Source organism: Leucopleurus acutus (assembly GCF_964270905.1).
Source record: "Leucopleurus acutus genome assembly, chromosome: 11".
Classification (NCBI taxonomy): domain Eukaryota; kingdom Metazoa; phylum Chordata; class Mammalia; order Artiodactyla; family Delphinidae; genus Leucopleurus; species Leucopleurus acutus.
In genome coordinates, this window is record NC_139152.1 from 6,832,251 (window position 1) to 6,849,748 (window position 17,498).

At 51.0% G+C, this 17,498-nt stretch overlaps 1 protein-coding gene across 1 annotated transcript; it reads left to right on the forward strand.

The window, feature by feature from the left end:
• The first annotated feature begins 4,392 nt into the window (after positions 1 to 4,392).
• LTBR (lymphotoxin beta receptor) lies at positions 4,393 to 11,415 on the forward strand. The gene is given in 12 exon segments (XM_082850322.1): positions 4,393 to 4,650; positions 4,789 to 4,885; positions 5,138 to 5,263; positions 5,347 to 5,499; positions 5,823 to 5,919; positions 6,054 to 6,145; positions 8,435 to 8,542; positions 8,855 to 8,880; positions 9,468 to 9,696; positions 10,028 to 10,245; positions 10,247 to 10,269; positions 10,271 to 11,415. Coding segments are annotated over 12 exon segments (1,392 nt in total). The 5' UTR covers positions 4,393 to 4,554; the 3' UTR covers positions 10,398 to 11,415.
• The last annotated feature ends 6,083 nt before the right edge of the window (positions 11,416 to 17,498 follow it).

The window sequence follows — 17,498 nt, forward strand, 5'->3', positions numbered from 1 at the left end:
CGCCTCGCCTTGTGAGGCTCCCCTCACCCTCCCGGAGAAGGCAGGGCAGGCATAATCACCATTCATGGATGAGATTTGTCCATCAGTGTCCAGAAAGAGGAAACGTTCTATGTCTTTCAAATGGAAGAAACTTAACACAGAGAATTGGTACATGGTTGATGGAAATGCTGAGAAGCCAGTGGGGGACAGCAAGGCAACCCAGAAAATAGCAAAGCAGGAAGCAGCTACCTCTCTAGGGCTGGAAAGACAAACTTATACAGAAGCCTTACAGACCCAGAAGCCTCCAGAGCTATTTGGCAGGAACTAAATAGTGGGGGCTGCCTGGCAGGGGATGGGATAGTGGAAGGATGGAAGGAAGCAACACAACCAGTTGCGTGCCGTGTCAGAAAGCAGAGAAGCAGAGGAATCGCCTGGCTTCTTCCCTCTTCCCACCAAATTGTCCTCCACCCACCTGTCTTCCCACTGGCTGAGCCTACAGGGAAGCCAGGGGGAAAAGCACTCTGGGAAATGTAGTTCCCAATAGGGAACAGAACAGAGCAGGGGAAGGGTGGAGAACAGATCAGAGCTGCAAGCAAAGCAGCAGTTGATTTGGCACAAAAAAAGAGACCCAGAGAGGTGAAGTGATGGGGCCAAGATTAAAGTCCAGATCTTAGGGCTCTTTCCATAGGATGCAGAGAGTCCTTGAAAGCTGAAGTGACAGCTCATGCTAGCAGCAGAAAGAATATAGTTCAGACTGCTGGAGCTAAAAGGATCTGAGATGGTGCTTACCTGTGATGCAGGGAGCTTTGCCTGGAAAGGGCGTGCAGGAACATTTTGGGGTGCTGGAAGTATTCTGGGAGATACACAGGAATACACAAAAGTGAAAATTCATTGATCTGTACACATAAGATTAGTTTACTTTATGCATTTCATTGTTTATAGGTTATTCTTCAATTAAAGGAAAAAGAGTCCCTGTCTTTGAGTAAAATCTTAAAATATTTTCAAGTGAAATAATATATGTCTGGGATTTGCTTCAAAATAATTAAGAGAAGATTAGAAGAGTAGGAGAGGGTTCTATGGGAGAAATAAGACCCACCTGAGTTGAGGCTGGGAGTTGACAGTACTATTGTCTCCTCTTTTCCATATGTATAAATTATGCGTGATTTCCATGCTAATAATAAAAAAAAGAGACCTAAATAGACTTTTTTCCAAAGAAGACACACAGTTGGCCAACAGGCCCATGAAAAGATGCTCAACATCGCTAATTATTAGAGAAAGGCAAATCAAAACCACTATAAGGTATCACCTCACACCAGTCAGAATGTCCATCATCAAAAAGTCTACAAATAATGGGACTTCCCTGGTGGCACAGTGGTTAAGAATCCGCCTGCCAATGCAGGAGACACGGGCTCGAGCCCTGGTTTGGGAAGATCCCACATGCCACGGAGCAACTAAGCCCATGAGCCACAACTACTGAGCCCGCGTGCAACAACTACTGAGGCCCGAGTGCCTAGAGCCCATGCTCCGCAACAAAGAGAAGCCACTGCAATGAGAAGCCCGCGTACTGCAACGAAGAGCAGCCCCCGCTCGCCGCAACTAGAGAAAGCCCGCGCGCAGCAACAAAGACCCAACACAGCCAAAAAATTAATTAATTAATTTTTTAAAAGTCTACAAATAATAAATGCTGGAGAGGATGTGGCGAAAAGGGAACCCTCTTACACTGTTGGTGGGAATGTAAATTGGTGCAGCCACTATGGAAAACAGTGTGGAGTTTCCTTAAAAAAACTAAACCTAGAGCTACCATATGATCTGGCAATCTCTCTCCTGGGTATAGATCCAGAAAAGACGAAAACTCTAATTCGAAAAAATACGTGCAACTCTAATGCTCATAGCAGCACTATTTACAGCAGCCAAGACATAGAAACAACCCAACTGTCAGCAACAGACAATTGGTTTAAGAAGAATGTGATATATATATATATATATATATATATATATATATATATATATATATATATATATAATGGAATATAACTCATAAAAAAGAATGAAATATTGCCATTTGCAGCAACATGGATGAACCAAGAGATTGTCATACTGAGTGAAGTAAGTCAGACAGAAGAAGACAAATATTATATGATATCACTTGTATGTGGAATCTAAAATATAATACAGATGAGTCTATATACGAAACAGAAACAGACTCACAGACATAGAAAACAAACTTATGGTCACCGAAGGGGAAAGAGATGGGGAAAGGATAAATCAGGAGTATGAGATTAACAGATACACACTACTATATACAAAATAGATGGGCAACAAGGATCTACTGTCTAACACAGGGAATTGTATACAGTATCTTATAATAAACTAGAATGGGGAGGGTGGGAGGGAGGGAGACGCAAGAGGGAAGACATATGGGAACATATGTATATGTATAACTGATTCACTTTGTTATAAAGCAGAAACTAACACACCATTGTAAAGCAATTATACCCCAATAAAGATGTTAAAAAAAAAAAACTAGAATGGAATAAAATCTGAAAATACGTATGCTTCAAATTTCATATAACTGAATATATGTTCAGTTATATATATAACTGAATAACCTTGCTGTACACCTGAAACCTATACAACATTGTAAATCAACTAAATTTCAATTTTAAAAATTTTGTTAATAAATAGAAAAAGGGATCTAAGGTGCGCACACAGACCTTTCTGCATTTAAGAGCTCAGTGGTGTGTCCAGTCCCAGACCCCATTTTCTTGACCTGAGCAGCGCGTGCCTTTCTGACACTTCCTCCCTTCCCAGGCAGCCTCGGATGTTCTCCGGCAGAGTGCGGGTCCTAGGCCTGCACCAGGAGAGGAGAGAGATGTCTATAGCTCAGGCAGGCTGATTCGCCCTTTTGTGATCTGCCCCCCACCAGGGGCACACCCCTGACCTGGACTTCCCACTCTTCCACCAGGAGCCTGTCCAGCCAGACAGACCAACCAGGGTGAGGATGTGTGAACAGAGCCCTCCAAGGAGGGGGCAGGGATGATGCCCAGGTGACCTCTCTCCAGACAGTCCGTCATGCTTAGGGAGGCACCCCTGAGTCACGAGGAGGGAGCCTGGTTGCTGGAATGAGCTGGGACCTAGACATCCGGAGCCCCGGCCTCTAGGCTGGCTCTGCCACGGACTGGCTGTGGGACTTGGCGAGGCATCATCGGTTTAGTCCATAAATATGTACCGGACACGCGGTTCGTGCCAGACCCCGTGTGAAGCTCCGGGAGCCCAGAGTTACAGATCCGGGGCAGGCCGCTGCCGAGCTCAAGGCCCAGCGGCCAGCGGATGGTAAGCCGCGGGTCACAGGGAGTGGTCCGCAGGGAGGCTGGGCAGCCCGGGGTGGAGGTGCTTCCCAGAGCCCAGGTGACCCTCAAGGACAGGTGGGAGTGAGCCAGGAGCACAGGCACTTGGAGACCAGACACCCTGGCATGGTTGGGTAAGGGCTGGGATGCTGTTAATGGGTTGCAGGGAAATGGTGGGACGAAAAGGGACAAGGACCAGACCGAGACCCCTGGAATCCCCGTCTCCTCTACATGGCACCCTGGCCTCTGTGTCCTCATCCATAATGTGAGGGGCCCGGTCTGGTGGGCTGTCAGCTCCCTCCAGCTCAAAGGGATTCAAAGGCTCCTGGGTGAGAGGCTGGGACGGAGGGTGGTGGCCACCCCGCCCCAGCCCAGCTGCCCTGCCCATGGGAACTTGGTCTATGCACTACTGCCTTCTCTGAGGACAGGGGAGCAGGGGCCGCTGCAAGCTCTGGAGAATCTCGTAGGTGACCCGTGTCCACTGAGGTGGGTGTGGGCTGGGCTGACTCAGGGAAGGGGGTGCTGGCTGGCTGTGACTCCTTTGTAGTTTATCTTCAAAAGTCACACAACAGGGTGGGAAGCCGGGAGTCCAGACAGTCTGCCAGCTAGGACTTCTGGTTCCCAGATGCTGGTCTGGCTGGCCGAGGCTCTCGGTGGGTCTCTGCACCCTCCAAGTTTGACGGTCCAGGCCCATCCACTTTTCGGATCTGGTGTCCTGCTAGCTGGACACAGCTGTGTCTGGAACTCCATCTGTTCCCAGCTGGGCTTCCGGGGGCCCAGCCGAGGAGTGTGCACTGGCTCTGCTACCCCTTTCCCACTGGCTGGGCCTGGCCTGTCCCTGCATCCTCCTCTCCAGTCAGGCCTCCAAAGAAGGGAGGAGGCCCGGTTCCGGCCCCGCTGCCCTCACGTGCTTTCCCCGCCACCCCCTCCCGCCCTGCGTCGGGCAGCCAAGCCTGTTCCTCTTCCCGATTGCGACAGACAGCTGCCTCGGCTCCCAGCTCTCCCTGTCCCCGCCCCGCCGGCTCCTCCACTCCCACTTCCTGAGCCCAGCGCTGGAGCCCTGGAGGCCAGGCCAGGCCCGGCCGCTCTGGCCCCCGGGGGCAAGTCGGCCGAGTCCTGTCCCAGCCTCTGGGCTCGGGAGGCTGCTGCCACCACTGCCCGGAACGTCCAGGCCTCCCACCTTCCTCCCAGGCCTCCACCCATCTGCTCGGCTGGCTGACTGGCCGCCATGCGCCTGCCGTGGGCCGCCTCCCCCTGCGGCCTGGCCTGGGGGCCGCTCATATTGGGCCTCTGGGGTCTCCTGGCAGCATCCCAGCCCCAGCTGGTGAGGGAGGGGCCCAGGCCAGCGGGTGGGGGTGGGCTCAGCCAGGGAAGAGGGGTCTGGGCCGCCCTCTCTGTAGCCCCTCTGCCCTTCCCAGCTGACTGCTGAATACTTCTCGCCTCACTCCATCTCCCCTTGAAGGTGCCCCCGTACCGCACGGAGAACCAAACCTGCCGGGACCGGGAAACGGAGTACTACGAGCCCAAGCATCACGTCTGCTGCTCCCGCTGCCCCCCAGGTGAGTGGCGGGGGCCACAGGAAGTCTGGGACAGGGAGGTGGGTTACAGGGCGCTCCAGCCCACATCGCTGCCTCAGACGGAAGGTGGACGCCATCTCCCAGGAGTACCCGCTGGCAGAAACAGAGAGTGAGAGACACCGGCCGTCCCTCCCGTGTAGGCACCGCGACAGGTCCAGGGTCACACAGCAAGCAGCAGAGGGCATGGGGGAACCCTAGTCCCCTGACACTCCCACTGCCCCGCTCACATCCTAGGCACACACGTCTCGGCCGAATGTGGCCCCGACCAGGACACCACTTGTGCCACGTGCCCCGAAAATTCCTACAACGAGCACTGGAACCATCTCTCCATCTGCCAGCTGTGCCGCCCCTGTGACCAGAGTGAGTGGGGTGTTCTGGCGGGGACGGGGGCTGGAATCTCCTGGAGCGCAGCCTCTCTGCTGAGCCCTCTGTCTCCCCACCAGTGCTGGGCTTCATGGAGATCACGCCTTGCACTAGCAAACACAAAACCCAGTGCCGCTGCCAGCCAGGACTCTTCTGCGTCTTTTGGGGCTCTGAGTGTGTACACTGCGAGTCACTCTCCCACTGCCCGCCTGGCACTGAAGCCGAGCTCAAAGGTCAGAGGTCACTGGGGGCAAAGGGGTGGGGGGAGGAGGCAGGTGATCTTGAAGGGGGCAGGGTGCATGGGGTTGTGTCCATGGTGAGGCCCCAGGGCTCTTCTCCCTCCCTGAGCAAGGCTCACAGAAGGGACCTGCAGAGAAATGAAACTGGGATGGTGCAGGGCTCGGGGGTCCTCCCAGCACTGGGAGGAAGCTCGTGCAATTCGGAGATCAGGAAAGATGCTGCAAACTACGGATTGCAGTGGGTGGTCAGGGAAGGGGCCATCCAGTGGGCTCCCTTTGCCCACTCACCCTGGCTGGCCATGCATTTCTCTTGCCAGATGAAGACAGGAAGGCTAACAGCAACTGTGTTCCCTGTAAGGCAGGGCACTTCCAGAACACCTCCTCCCCCAGCGCCCGCTGCCAGCCCCACACCAGGTGAGGGTGCCAGGTCCGTGTTCCTCCCACCCTCCCAGCCCCAGCTGCTGACAGCCCCATCCACTGCTCAGCTCCACGGACCGCCTCCCACTTACCGCCAGGAGCCCACCTGAGCTGGGCTCTTTCCTCCACAGGTGTGAGGACCAGGGCCTCGTAGAGGCAGCGCCAGGCACCTCCCGGTCTGACACCAGCTGCAGAAATCCGCCAGAGCCCTCCGAGACGCCAGGTGAGGGGCCAGGGGCAGGGGCAGGGGGCATCTGGGAAGATGCCTTAATTCTAGCCATCTAAAAGAACGGGGAAATGATGAATCCTTTCCAGTCAGAATTGAGGCAAGAAGAAAAGCTCCTCAAAGGGAAATTGGAGTATCCCTGGGCCAGGTTAATCACACACAAACATACACACACACTTTTTAAGTTATATGTCCTACACATGACTTATAAGTTATACGTAATAAGTACACCCACATGGAGATGTAATTGTAACTGACATCACCGTCATCGTTTTGGACATGCCACCATCACATAATCCATTTACTAGACTGGATGTCTCTAGTTACTCGAGAGAAGATTCTACACTTGATGCTTTCTTGGTCTTTTCTGTGGAGTCATTGGTTTCCTCGCCTAATAGAGGATTACAGGATGTTTCTAATGACTGTGGTTGTTATTAATCAGGGGAAAGTTTATTTCCTTAACTTTAAAAAATTACCAAGTATTTATAATCATAGCTTCCACTTATTGAGAGCTAGCGCGTCAGGCACTCTGTGAACACTTGACTTTCGATAACTCATTTGACCCTCACAATGATCCTATGAAATAGTCTTATTATTATCCTCACTGACTAGATGAGGAAACCGCGTCCCAGAGAGGTTAGGTGACTTGCCCAAGATCATCCATGTGGTAACTGGTGTTACGAAGACCTATTCTAAGTCTCTCTTTCTCCAAAGCCCATGCCGTAATACTTGCAGACTGCAGAAAATTCAGATAAACAAAACCAAACCTCACCCACAGAACCATCACCTAGCATATCCACTCAACACTTTCTTTTTTTTCATTTTAATTAATTAATTTATTTATTTTTAAATTTTTGGCTGCGTTGGGTCTTCGTTGCTGTGCACAGGCTTCCTCTAGTTGCAGTGAGCGGGGACTGCCGTTCTTTGCGGTGCACGGGCTTCTCATTGCGGTGCACTGGCTTCTCTTGTTGGGGAGCACAGGCTCTAGGCGTGCAGGCTTCAGGAGTTGTGGCGCGTGGGCTCAGTAGTTGTGGCTCACGGGCTCTAGAGCACAGGCTCAGTAGTTGTGGCGCACAGGCTTAGTTGCTCCACGGCATGTGGGATCTTCCCGGACCAGGGCTCAAACCCGTGTCCCTTGCATTGGCAGGCAGATTCTTAACCACTGCGCCACCAGGGAAGCCCCACACTCAACACTTTTGAATATATCTTCCCATACATTTTTCTGTGCAATAGAAAAAAATAATTATTTTCCTAAAAGTACAGTCATTTGTAACTTAATTTTTCATTCAACTATATCATAAATATTTTCCACATCCTCGTATTAATTTCTAACTGTGTATCAAAAACGATAGGCATTTTAGAGCTGGAATTTTAGAGAGTATGTAAGCTAATCTCATTTTTATATGAAAAATACACAACTGGGCAGGAGCCCAGGTGTCCAAGACTCTGGGTCTAGTTTTTGCCCACACCTCCCATTCTGGACTCCCTTAGGCCATGGAATTAGACGATCACAAAGGGCAAACTCCCAGTGTGCAAATGTCCAAGTGCTCCCCATCTTCCTCAGGCACAGGTGACACAGGCGACGGGCATGGTAGACTCCATGCTGTTGACGGCAGCATGAGGCCCATAGGAAGGCAGCAGTTACCATGGCTACATGTGGGCACCTGAGAAACCCAGCCTCTGCTTCCCTCCCTCCCGGGACCTGCCCTGAGCCGCGGGTGGAGACCGGGCAGCCCTCCACTGCCAGGTAGCCACAGGCAGAGTTCAGAAGCCAGGATCCCGACTCCGTCACCCCTGTAAACACCTCCACAGCTGCAGAAGGACAACCTCAGCTCCCGCAGCTGTGGGTCTCTCTGTAAGATGGTCAAGTCCACAGAGACATGACTTCACCCTGTGGCCTGAGTCTGCTTACAGACTCCCCACCTCCCTTATTGCTTCCCACTCCCACTTTCAGCCCTTGCAGACCGACTGCCCAAGTGCCTGTCCTCACCCGCAAGGCTGCCCCCGTGCCGGTGGCCACCCGCATCCACCCCAAACGTCTCCATCTGCGGCAGAGTTTCTGCTGGCTGTCAGGAGGTCCCCCCACTAGTCAGGCTTAGTGCCCCTTCTCTGTAACCCGAGGGAAGTTTCTCCAACTCCTCCTTTAGGAACTGTAGTGGGGCCGGAAGGGGAAAGCTGCTCTCCCTTTTCTGCCCGGGTGACTTGAGAACTGGAGAGCTCTTCCTTAACTGCCCACCCCCCAGCCGCCTCGGGCCCTCATGCCCCGTCCTGTCTGCCGTCCTGCAGGAACGATGCTGGTGCTGGCCGTCTTGCTGCCGCTGGTCTCCTTGCTGCTTCTCACCACTGTGTTCGCCTGCACCTGGAAGAGCCACCCCTCTCTCTGCAGAAAGCTGGGTAGGAAGGAGCAGGGTGCAGGCAGGGATGCAGGGCCTGGGTCTGTGCCTACCTAGATGGGGGAGGGGGGCTGGAGGGAATATTCAGCTCCCCCAGGGATGACCCTTCTGCACCTCCAAACCCCCAAGACGCCCAGCACCTGCCCCCCACATAGACATCACCTCCATCCTGCCCCCCACTCTGAGGCTGGAGATAAGGGTAATGATAACCTGATCCTTGTGGGGAGCCCAGGGTGAGCAGTGCCATATCATGGCTTGTGTGGAGGGGGAGAGCCTGGGGGTCTGAGGCCTGCCCTTTCATTTTCTATTGCAGGATCCCTGCTCAAGAGGCACCCAGAGGTAATGGGGAAGGCTGAGGAGGCAGCAAGGAGGGGCAGGGGGGACAGGTGAACCAGGTGGGGGGCAGGCAGGAAAAGAGTCTGCCGCTTCAACAACCATTCATTCATTCAACTAATAATTCATCAAGCACACGGTGTGCTAGGCACTGTTCAAGGCACAGTGGAAACAGCAGTGAGCAAAGCAAAGTGTCTGTCCTCCCAGAGTTACAAACCAGTGGAGCCAGAATAAAGCTAGACAGCTGTACCTCAGGGAGTGATAATTGCTAAATAAAGCATGGTAGGGGGACAGTGACAGTGGCAACAGACGAGGGTATATTATCTTAGAGTGGACAGAGAGGGCCTCTGTGATCAGCTGATATTTGAGCAGAGAGCTGAAGAACACAGGGAGCCAGCCGTCGGGATGTATCGAGGAAAGTGCTCCAGGAGCTGGGGAAACATCAGGTGCAAAGGCCCTGGGGCAGGGAGCCTGAATAGGAGCAGAAGAGGGCACTGAGCTGCCTAAGCGTGGGGTGGGGAGGGGGGAGGAATTAAAGAAAGATGGGGTCTGAGGCCCACGTCACTGCTTGGTTCTCGGCCTCTGTCCTGCAGGGAGAGGAATCAAATACTGCTGAAGGAAGCTGGGAGCCCCCGAGGGTCAACCCACAGTACCCTGACCTGGTAGAGCCACTTCTGCCCACCTCTGGAGACTTGACCCCAGCTTCGGCCGGGCTCCCGGCGTCCCCAGGTTTGGAGGAAGAGGCGCTACAACAGCAGAGTCCTCTGAGCCAGGCCAGGGAGCTGGAGGCTGAGCTCCCAGAGCAAGGCCAGGTGGCCCACGGTGAGCCTGGGGCAGGCGCAGGGAGCAGAGTGGGTGGGGAGGGAGGGTGGGCAGGGAGAGAGAGTGTGAGCCAGGCAGAAATGAGGAGACTAACCCTGGTGCAAGAGGAAGCTCCAGCAGCCAGAGCGTTCCGACTCCAGAGCAGGGAAGAGACTGAAAACCAAGAAACAAAGGAATAAACACAGAGCTCAAGAACGCCGATGGAGGGGGACAGAGCGGAAATGGCGATGGCGGACAGGGGCCCTGGGGAAGCTGGAGTCCGATGCTGGGGTCACACAGGCCTTCCCCTCAAACTTGCCCCTCACTCCTTACTCCGCCTTCCTTCCCACAGGCACCAATGGCATTCACGTCACCGGCGGGTCTGTGACTGTCACCGGCAACATCTACATCTACAACGGGCCAGTACTGGGGGGAGCACGGGGCCCCGGAGACACCCCCGCTCCTCCAGAGCCTCCGTACCCCATCCCTGAAGAGGGTGCCCCTAACCCTCCCGGGCTCTCCACACCCTACCAGGAGGATGGCAAAGCTTGGCACCTGGCTGAGACAGAGACACTGGGGTGCCACACCCCCTAACGGGGCCAAGGACCCAATTTGTCACCCACGCCTGGTGTTGTCTGGAGAAGCCAGGAGAAGGGAGGCCTGAGAGCGCCTCCTCCTCGAGGCCGCCCTCCCCGCACAGGACTGACCAAGGGCCTGGGTAGGGCCCCGAGAGCTGGACCCCGAGGGGCCGGGGCTCAGACGCGTCTCTGAGAGCAGGGCCAGCACTGGCTGGGAATGGTGCCCCCGCAGGACTCTCACCACCGCCCGAGCAGGCCCGGGACTCCACTGCAGACCCCCTGCCCACTGGGGCAGCACCAGCTCAGCCTCAGGCACGGACAGCACATGTGACGCTAACTGCCGCCCCCCTGGCATCTGTACCCCAAACATGGCACGGAAGGGAGCCAGCCACATGGTCACTCAAGGACATGGCCGGGACCTCTGGCGGATTTGTGATGCCCGTCATCCCCAAGCTTCAGAGGCCCTTCGAGGGCCCACACTTCAAATGGATTGAGGGAGACGCTACGTGAAGATGGAGTGACAGGGAGGACCACCCTCCCCTTCTAGACAGGAAAGGGAATCCTTATAACCAGGGGCTTGGGTGGGGTTTTAGGTATACGGGAGAACTTTGGAGGGGGAGGAAAACGGTGAGTGTATTTATGAATTGTAACCACATGCAAATAAAGAGGAGACTGAGACCTAGATCATTGATTTCTGTGGGATTTTTTTTTTTTTTTTGGCCGTGCCACACGGCATATGGGATTCTAGTTCCCTGACCAGGGATCGAACCTGCGCATTTGAAAGTGCGGAGTCTTGGGCTTCCCTGGTGGCGCAGTGGTTAAAAATCTGCCTGCCAATGCAAGGGACACGGGTTCGAGCCCTGGCCCAGGAAGATCCCACATGCCACAGAGCAACAAACCCCGTGCGCCACAACTACTGAGCCTGCGCTCTAGAGCCCATGCGCCACAACTACTGAGCCCACGTGCCACAACTACTGAAGCCCACGCACCTACACCCCATGCTCCGCAACAAGAGAAGCCGTGACAATGAGAAGCCCGCGCACCGCAATGAAGAGTAGCCCCCGCTCGACGCAACTAAAAGAAAGCCCGTGCGCAGCAACGAAGACCCAACACAGCCATAAATAAATAAATAAATAAATTTATAAAATTAGAAAAAAAAGGAAAGTGCGGAGTCTTAACCCCTGGACCACTAGAGAAGTCCCTTGGGATTTACAGAGGAACACTATTCCACCGGGGCCATGTCAAAGGCACAGGTCAAAGCTGTGAAATATAATCCCACAAGGTATTTGTGTAAGAGGCCGGGATATGGAGTTCAGGTGATGACAGTATTGGCCAGCAATCACTGACGGCGTGGCAGGCAGTGTTCTCAATGCTGTGCAACGTGACCTTATGCAACCTGCACACCCGCCCCAGGAGGTAGGTACCATGACTCTTCCCATTTAACAGATGAGGACACTGAGGCCCAGGAGGGTAAGTCACTTGCCCAGTTCAGCTGCACATGGCTGCCATGCGCCCTCCCCCCCCACCCCAATTAGGCTGGCTCTAGAGGCCTGTTGGGTAAAAAGAGAATTTCTCTGAACGGGTAAAATGGGCTGGTTTTCTGAAGTCATCAGACCTCCTGCATGTCCCACCAGCATCAAGTCTCAGCGAGCTCTCCCACCCTCAGGCTCAAGGCAAAGTGCAAAAGTATTTGGCGAAAGGTTGGAGGAAGGGAAAGATACACACTTTAGACATAAATTGACATAAATTTAGAGGCCAAGTTCACATTCTGTTGGTGAAGAGATAGAGGCCGGCCTCCTTCAACCCAGAAGGAGCACTCGTGACCTTTACTTTATTTCTTCTTGTCTTGCAGGCTTACCTCGCTGTATTGTGTGTGGGTTTTTTTGTTTGTTTGTTTGTTTACAAATTGTGGCAACCCTGCATTATTGATGATGGTTAGCATTTTTCAGCAATAAAGTATTTTTAAATGAAGCCGTGTACGTTGGTTTTTAGACATAATGCTATTATTGCACACTTAATAGACTACATATATGTATAATTGTTAGATGCTGTGGGAAACTCAAAAATTCGTGTGATTCGCTTTATTGTAGCGGTCTGGGACGGAACTTGCAACATCTCCAAATATGCCTGTATTTTCTTTTTTCCCCAAAAAGAACTTTAAATCTTTCAAGCTCTCTTGTTGTTTGTAAAGGTTTGGGCCCCCAGAATTTATCTGCCATGCTGCTCGGTCTTAGGTTGAAGGATTGTGAGGGGAGCTGCTGCCAGCCAACCGCTCCTTCCATAAAAGGCCACCATCTGGGTCTAATGTTATGATTCTGTTGCTGGGACCCTTCAAAGTGGGGAGGGTTATTTAAGGTTGGATATGGATGGTTATTTAAGGTTGGATATGGATATATAAGGTTGGATATTTAAGGTTATTTAAGGCTGACCTTGAAAGTGCTAAATCCAACTTCCTTTCTTGAGAAGTAAATAATGTGAGCTGTATTTTTAGAGTTAAATCCTCCTGTTCTTGCCATATCCTAGCACTAGACAACGTGATTCCCTTAATCATTGTTCCAAGGTGTTTAGATTAAAAAAAAATTATCCTTTTTCTTTTCAACAAAATAAAAGGAGGGAAATTTTTTTAAGGAAATGATGCTAATGGAACTACCGGATAAAATGGTAGTTAATAATGGGGTAATTAGGTCTGAATCCAGCTAGTCTTTTCTTTTTTTTTTTTTTTTTGGATGGTTTATAAACTTTATTGTCTACCCTGTTTGGAATTGCATGGAATGTTCTAGAAGTTTCACAGAGTCTGGACCCCATCCCCCACCCCAAACCTTCTGGAATTTTCTATCTACCTCCATGTCCTGGGGCTCAAGGAATGTTCTTGGCTGTGATCTTCACTGAGAGAAAACAAACTTGAGAGCCCATGAGAAAGGTCCAGATATCACAGACCACTAGTGTTTTTACAAACAAACCCCCAAAGAACCCCAACCCCGTTTGATGGAAACTTTGATAGAATCTTGCCCCAGGGACACTCTGTTATGCCACAACTCCTTGGTTGAGAATCACCAGCCTCTGTACATTTTACTAAGCTTCACTTCCTGTAGTTTGTGTTTTGAAAACAACAGACTTTCCCTCTTGTTTTCCAAATAACGAAACACAATAACATTAAATGTTCTTTTTTAAAGTACGTATGCCCTTCCCCCCAGACTAAGGCTCGCTGAGCCCAGCATGTCTGAACCAGAGTGGGCTTAAATCTTTACTACTGAATCATATGGTCACTGTAAAGCCATGACTAAGAGCTTGCCCCCAACCTCCAAGGCTAGAGAAAACAGAATGGTTCCCAAGAGACCAAGTTGAACTAGCTATGGGTTTATCCCCAATTATACAAAGATTTCACACAAAAGACTGAGTGCAGAAATTGGTATTAATAGTAGCAAAGCACCTCTGACTTTGTTTAGAACCTAGACTTAGGTGCTCATCCTTATAGTAGATGTCCCGCAAAGGTTTTCTATCCCCCCACCCTGCCCTGGCTTTACACTCAACAGTGCATACACACTAGAGTACCTACCATCTCACAGCTAATTCACGCCCCACATGCAGTGATTCAGGGTTAAGAGAGCTGATTGTCACACCTCTAGCCAAGTGATGACCCACTGCTTAGCACCAATTAGGCATAGAGGTTAAAAAAAAAGAAATCCTTGGGCTTCCCTGGTGGCGCAGTGGTTGAGAGTCCACCTGCCGATGCAGGAGACACGGGTTCGTGCCCCGGTCCGGGAAGATCCCACATGCCGGAGCGGCTGGGCCCGTGAGCCATGGCCGATGAGCCTGTGCGTCCGGAGCCTGTGCTCCACAACGGGAGAGGCCACAACAGTGAGAGGCCCGCGTACAGCAAAAAAAAAAAAAAAAAAAGAAATCCTCAACCAGCTCTGAATAAGGAAGTGAATTACACCATGTGTCCTTCAGCAGTCCTGTCTACTCAAACTCCCCCAGTTCCCACAGTCTCAAGTCATCATGTTTCAAGGACTTGGCTTGTAGGGTCTCCCCACATTCAGGCAACTCAAACTCCCGGTTTGTTGCTCTATTTCTGGGAAGGGATGAGCTGCACAGTTAGTGATGGGTCCGGCTGGTCAAGGGATGACCAGGTAGGTGGCAGGCACACTGTCCTGAGGATAAACCTGACTCTACTGGCATCATATTTTAACCACTGAGCCCATTAGAACATGGATAATAAGTGTGACAGACCTCAAGAGAGCAAACGACTTGTTCCTCTGCCATCATGCCCACAGAGGAACTTCTCCAACGTCATACGCTAGATAAGTATGGGCACAGGAAGCCTTATTCCTTATGCTCATGACCTTGTTTTCTTTCCCGCTCCCACACGCCACCAACAGAAGGGGGAGTGGGGTCTGGGGCTGACCACCGAAGAATGGCCAGGTTCCCACAGATCACATCCTTACCCTACAATAGGTCTCATCCGCGGCTTGCGGAACTCACAGAAAGACGAGTTTCATACAACTCCGGAATTTTTCTTTTGGCAGCCACAACAGGCCACATTGCACGTTTCAGGGTTACAGAGGACCCCACGCTACACACGTGGGGCAGGAGCAGACGAGTCTCACTTTACAAGGAAGCCAGAGCAAGTGTTCCAGAAATTGACAACATCTGGAAGCAGGCACCCCAGAGCCTCCAGGAAACCCCTCACTCTCGGGCTTTGGGGATGCTTCATTGGGGGCCTCTTTCTTAGGCATGGAAAAGCCTCTTTCCTGGACCAGAGGGGTAAGGATGTGTAGGTCAATGGCTAAGCTGGCCAGCCGGGGAACAGGAAGGGGAGAGCAGTTCCTTCGGACCCCAGCAGAAAACAACAGGTTCAAGATGACAGGCAAGGCCATGTTCTTGGGGGTAGGGGATGCTGGCTGGGGGCTGCTCGCCTCCCCTCTGCTCTACGATTAAGAAAAAAAGTCCATGATGATGAAGACTGTGATCAGAACGAAGACGGAAGCGTGTCTCGGGTCTCGGCCCAGCAGAAGCCCTTCTTGGCCCCACCCGCTTGCTGTCGCTGTCATGCCTGGTAGAAGGCATTGAAGTCAGACACGGTTCGGTTGGTGCCCAACTAGGCCTGACCACAGCCTCGGCACAAGAGGTGGGCAGTGGGGCTGGGGGCGAGTCGGGTGGGCGCCTCAGAGGGCCGGACACTGGGCTGCGCACGTCCTGGTCACTGAGCAGGCCACGGTCATGCTTGCGACACAGGGTGGCCAGAAAGCCAACACTGAGTCCAGCCAATGTCAACATGGGTGCAGGAGGCCAGTGTGAGGCTAAGGCCGCAGTCCACAAGGGAGACGGACGAAATCGAGTGTAGGGCAGTGCAACGGGAGATGTGGCGGTATGTGGTCTTGGGGTAATTAAGAATTTCTCTTTTCAAAAGATGGAGTGGTTCACATTGACAGCTGAGTGGACTCTGTCTACTACCCACCCAATAGACTTCTGCACCTTTCCTAGGAACAGAACACTATTTCTGTACTAGGACAAAGATTCCTTGATATCAGGATGGGAGGCCCTTCCCCCAATTTCAAGGGCCAGTAAACCCGTTACCCTTTGCTAGGAATTGGTTTGGGATAAGCATGGGATCCATCCTGGCCAATGACATGGACAGGGAAATCTTCCTTCTCAGGACAAAAAGCATTATCAGGAAAAAGGTTTTGGCTTTCCTTGTCCCTTCTTTCATGTCTGGGGGATGCTTGTGCGAGGACATGATGCCTGCACTGTGGCAGCCATCTTGCTATCATGAAGAAAAGCCATGGAGCTAAAAAGCCAATTCTCTGAGGATGGAAGTCCTGGAAGAAAAGAAAGAGCCTGGCTTGTGAGGCATCATTGAGCAGCTGAACCAACAGTCAGTGAACACCTACTTCTGGGCTTCTTTTTGTGAGAGATAAAGCAAACCCCATATGTGTAAATCACAATAAGTCAAGTTTTCCTTTTCTTTTTTAGTTTTAACTTTATTTATTTCCTCTTTGGGGGTAGGTAATTTATTCACATGGCTCAAAATTCAAAAAGTATCAAAGAGTAAACAGTGAAATGTTTCTCTTTCACTACTGCCCCTCAACCAGCAAGGTGTCCCCTCCCTGGAAGCAACCAATGTTACTGTTACTGTTACTGATTTATGCATATTCAAGCAAATATATACACATATATAACTTCCTCCTTTTTTTCCACAAATGGTAGCAAATTCTTTGCATATTTTTCCTTTTGGCTTTTTCATTTATCAAAATAGCTTGGCCATAATTCCATATGGGTATCAAAACGTCCTCCTTAATTGTTATATCTTCATAGTATCTCATTGTATGGGATCCCAATATCTGCACCATTTAACTAGATCCCTTGGATGATTTTTAATTAATTTCCAATCTTTACTATTAAAAACAGTTCTACAGTAACCTATGTCGTTTTGCACATATGGAAGTATTGCTGTCAGAAATTTGCTAGAGGCCTTCCCTGGTGGAGCAGTGGTTGAGAGTCCGCCTGCCGATGCAGGGGACACGGGTTCGTGTCCCGGTCCGGGAAGATCCCACATGCCACCGAGCGGCTGGGCCCGTGAGCCATGGCCGCTGAGCCTGTGCGTCCGGAGCCCGTGCTACGCAACGGGAGAGGCCACAACATTGAGAGGACTGCGTACCGCAAAAAACAAACAAACAAACAAAAATTTGCTAGAAATAAAATTGGGGGTCAAAAGATACATATACTCTATTTTGATAAATATTGTCAAATTGTCCTCCATAGAGATTAAACATCAGCAGTTTATAAGTGCCATTTTCATACACAAATACTAACCTCGCTGTGCTAGCGAACATTTTAATCTTTGCCAATCTGAAAGGTGAAAAATGGTATCTCAATGTCATTTTTATTTGCATTTCTTATTGTGAGTAAAGTTTTTCATTTCATTGTGACTGAACACTTTCATATGTTAAAGAGTCATTTGTAACTTATTTTCCACTAACTGTTCATTTCTCTTACCATTTTTCTACTGGATAATTATGAAATATTATCTTGTTATCCCCCAAATCATCTATTGAACAATGATTTTTTTCTTCACTAATTTAAAACACTACCATTATCATAAACTCAATTTGTGTGTGAATTTGAATTTACTTCTGGATTTTCAATTCTCTTTCTTAGATCTGGTTTTTTAGTTTGCTAGCACTACAGTCTTCCAATTATATATTTTAGCTTTATATCTTAATATCTATGGGGCTCCTTTTAACC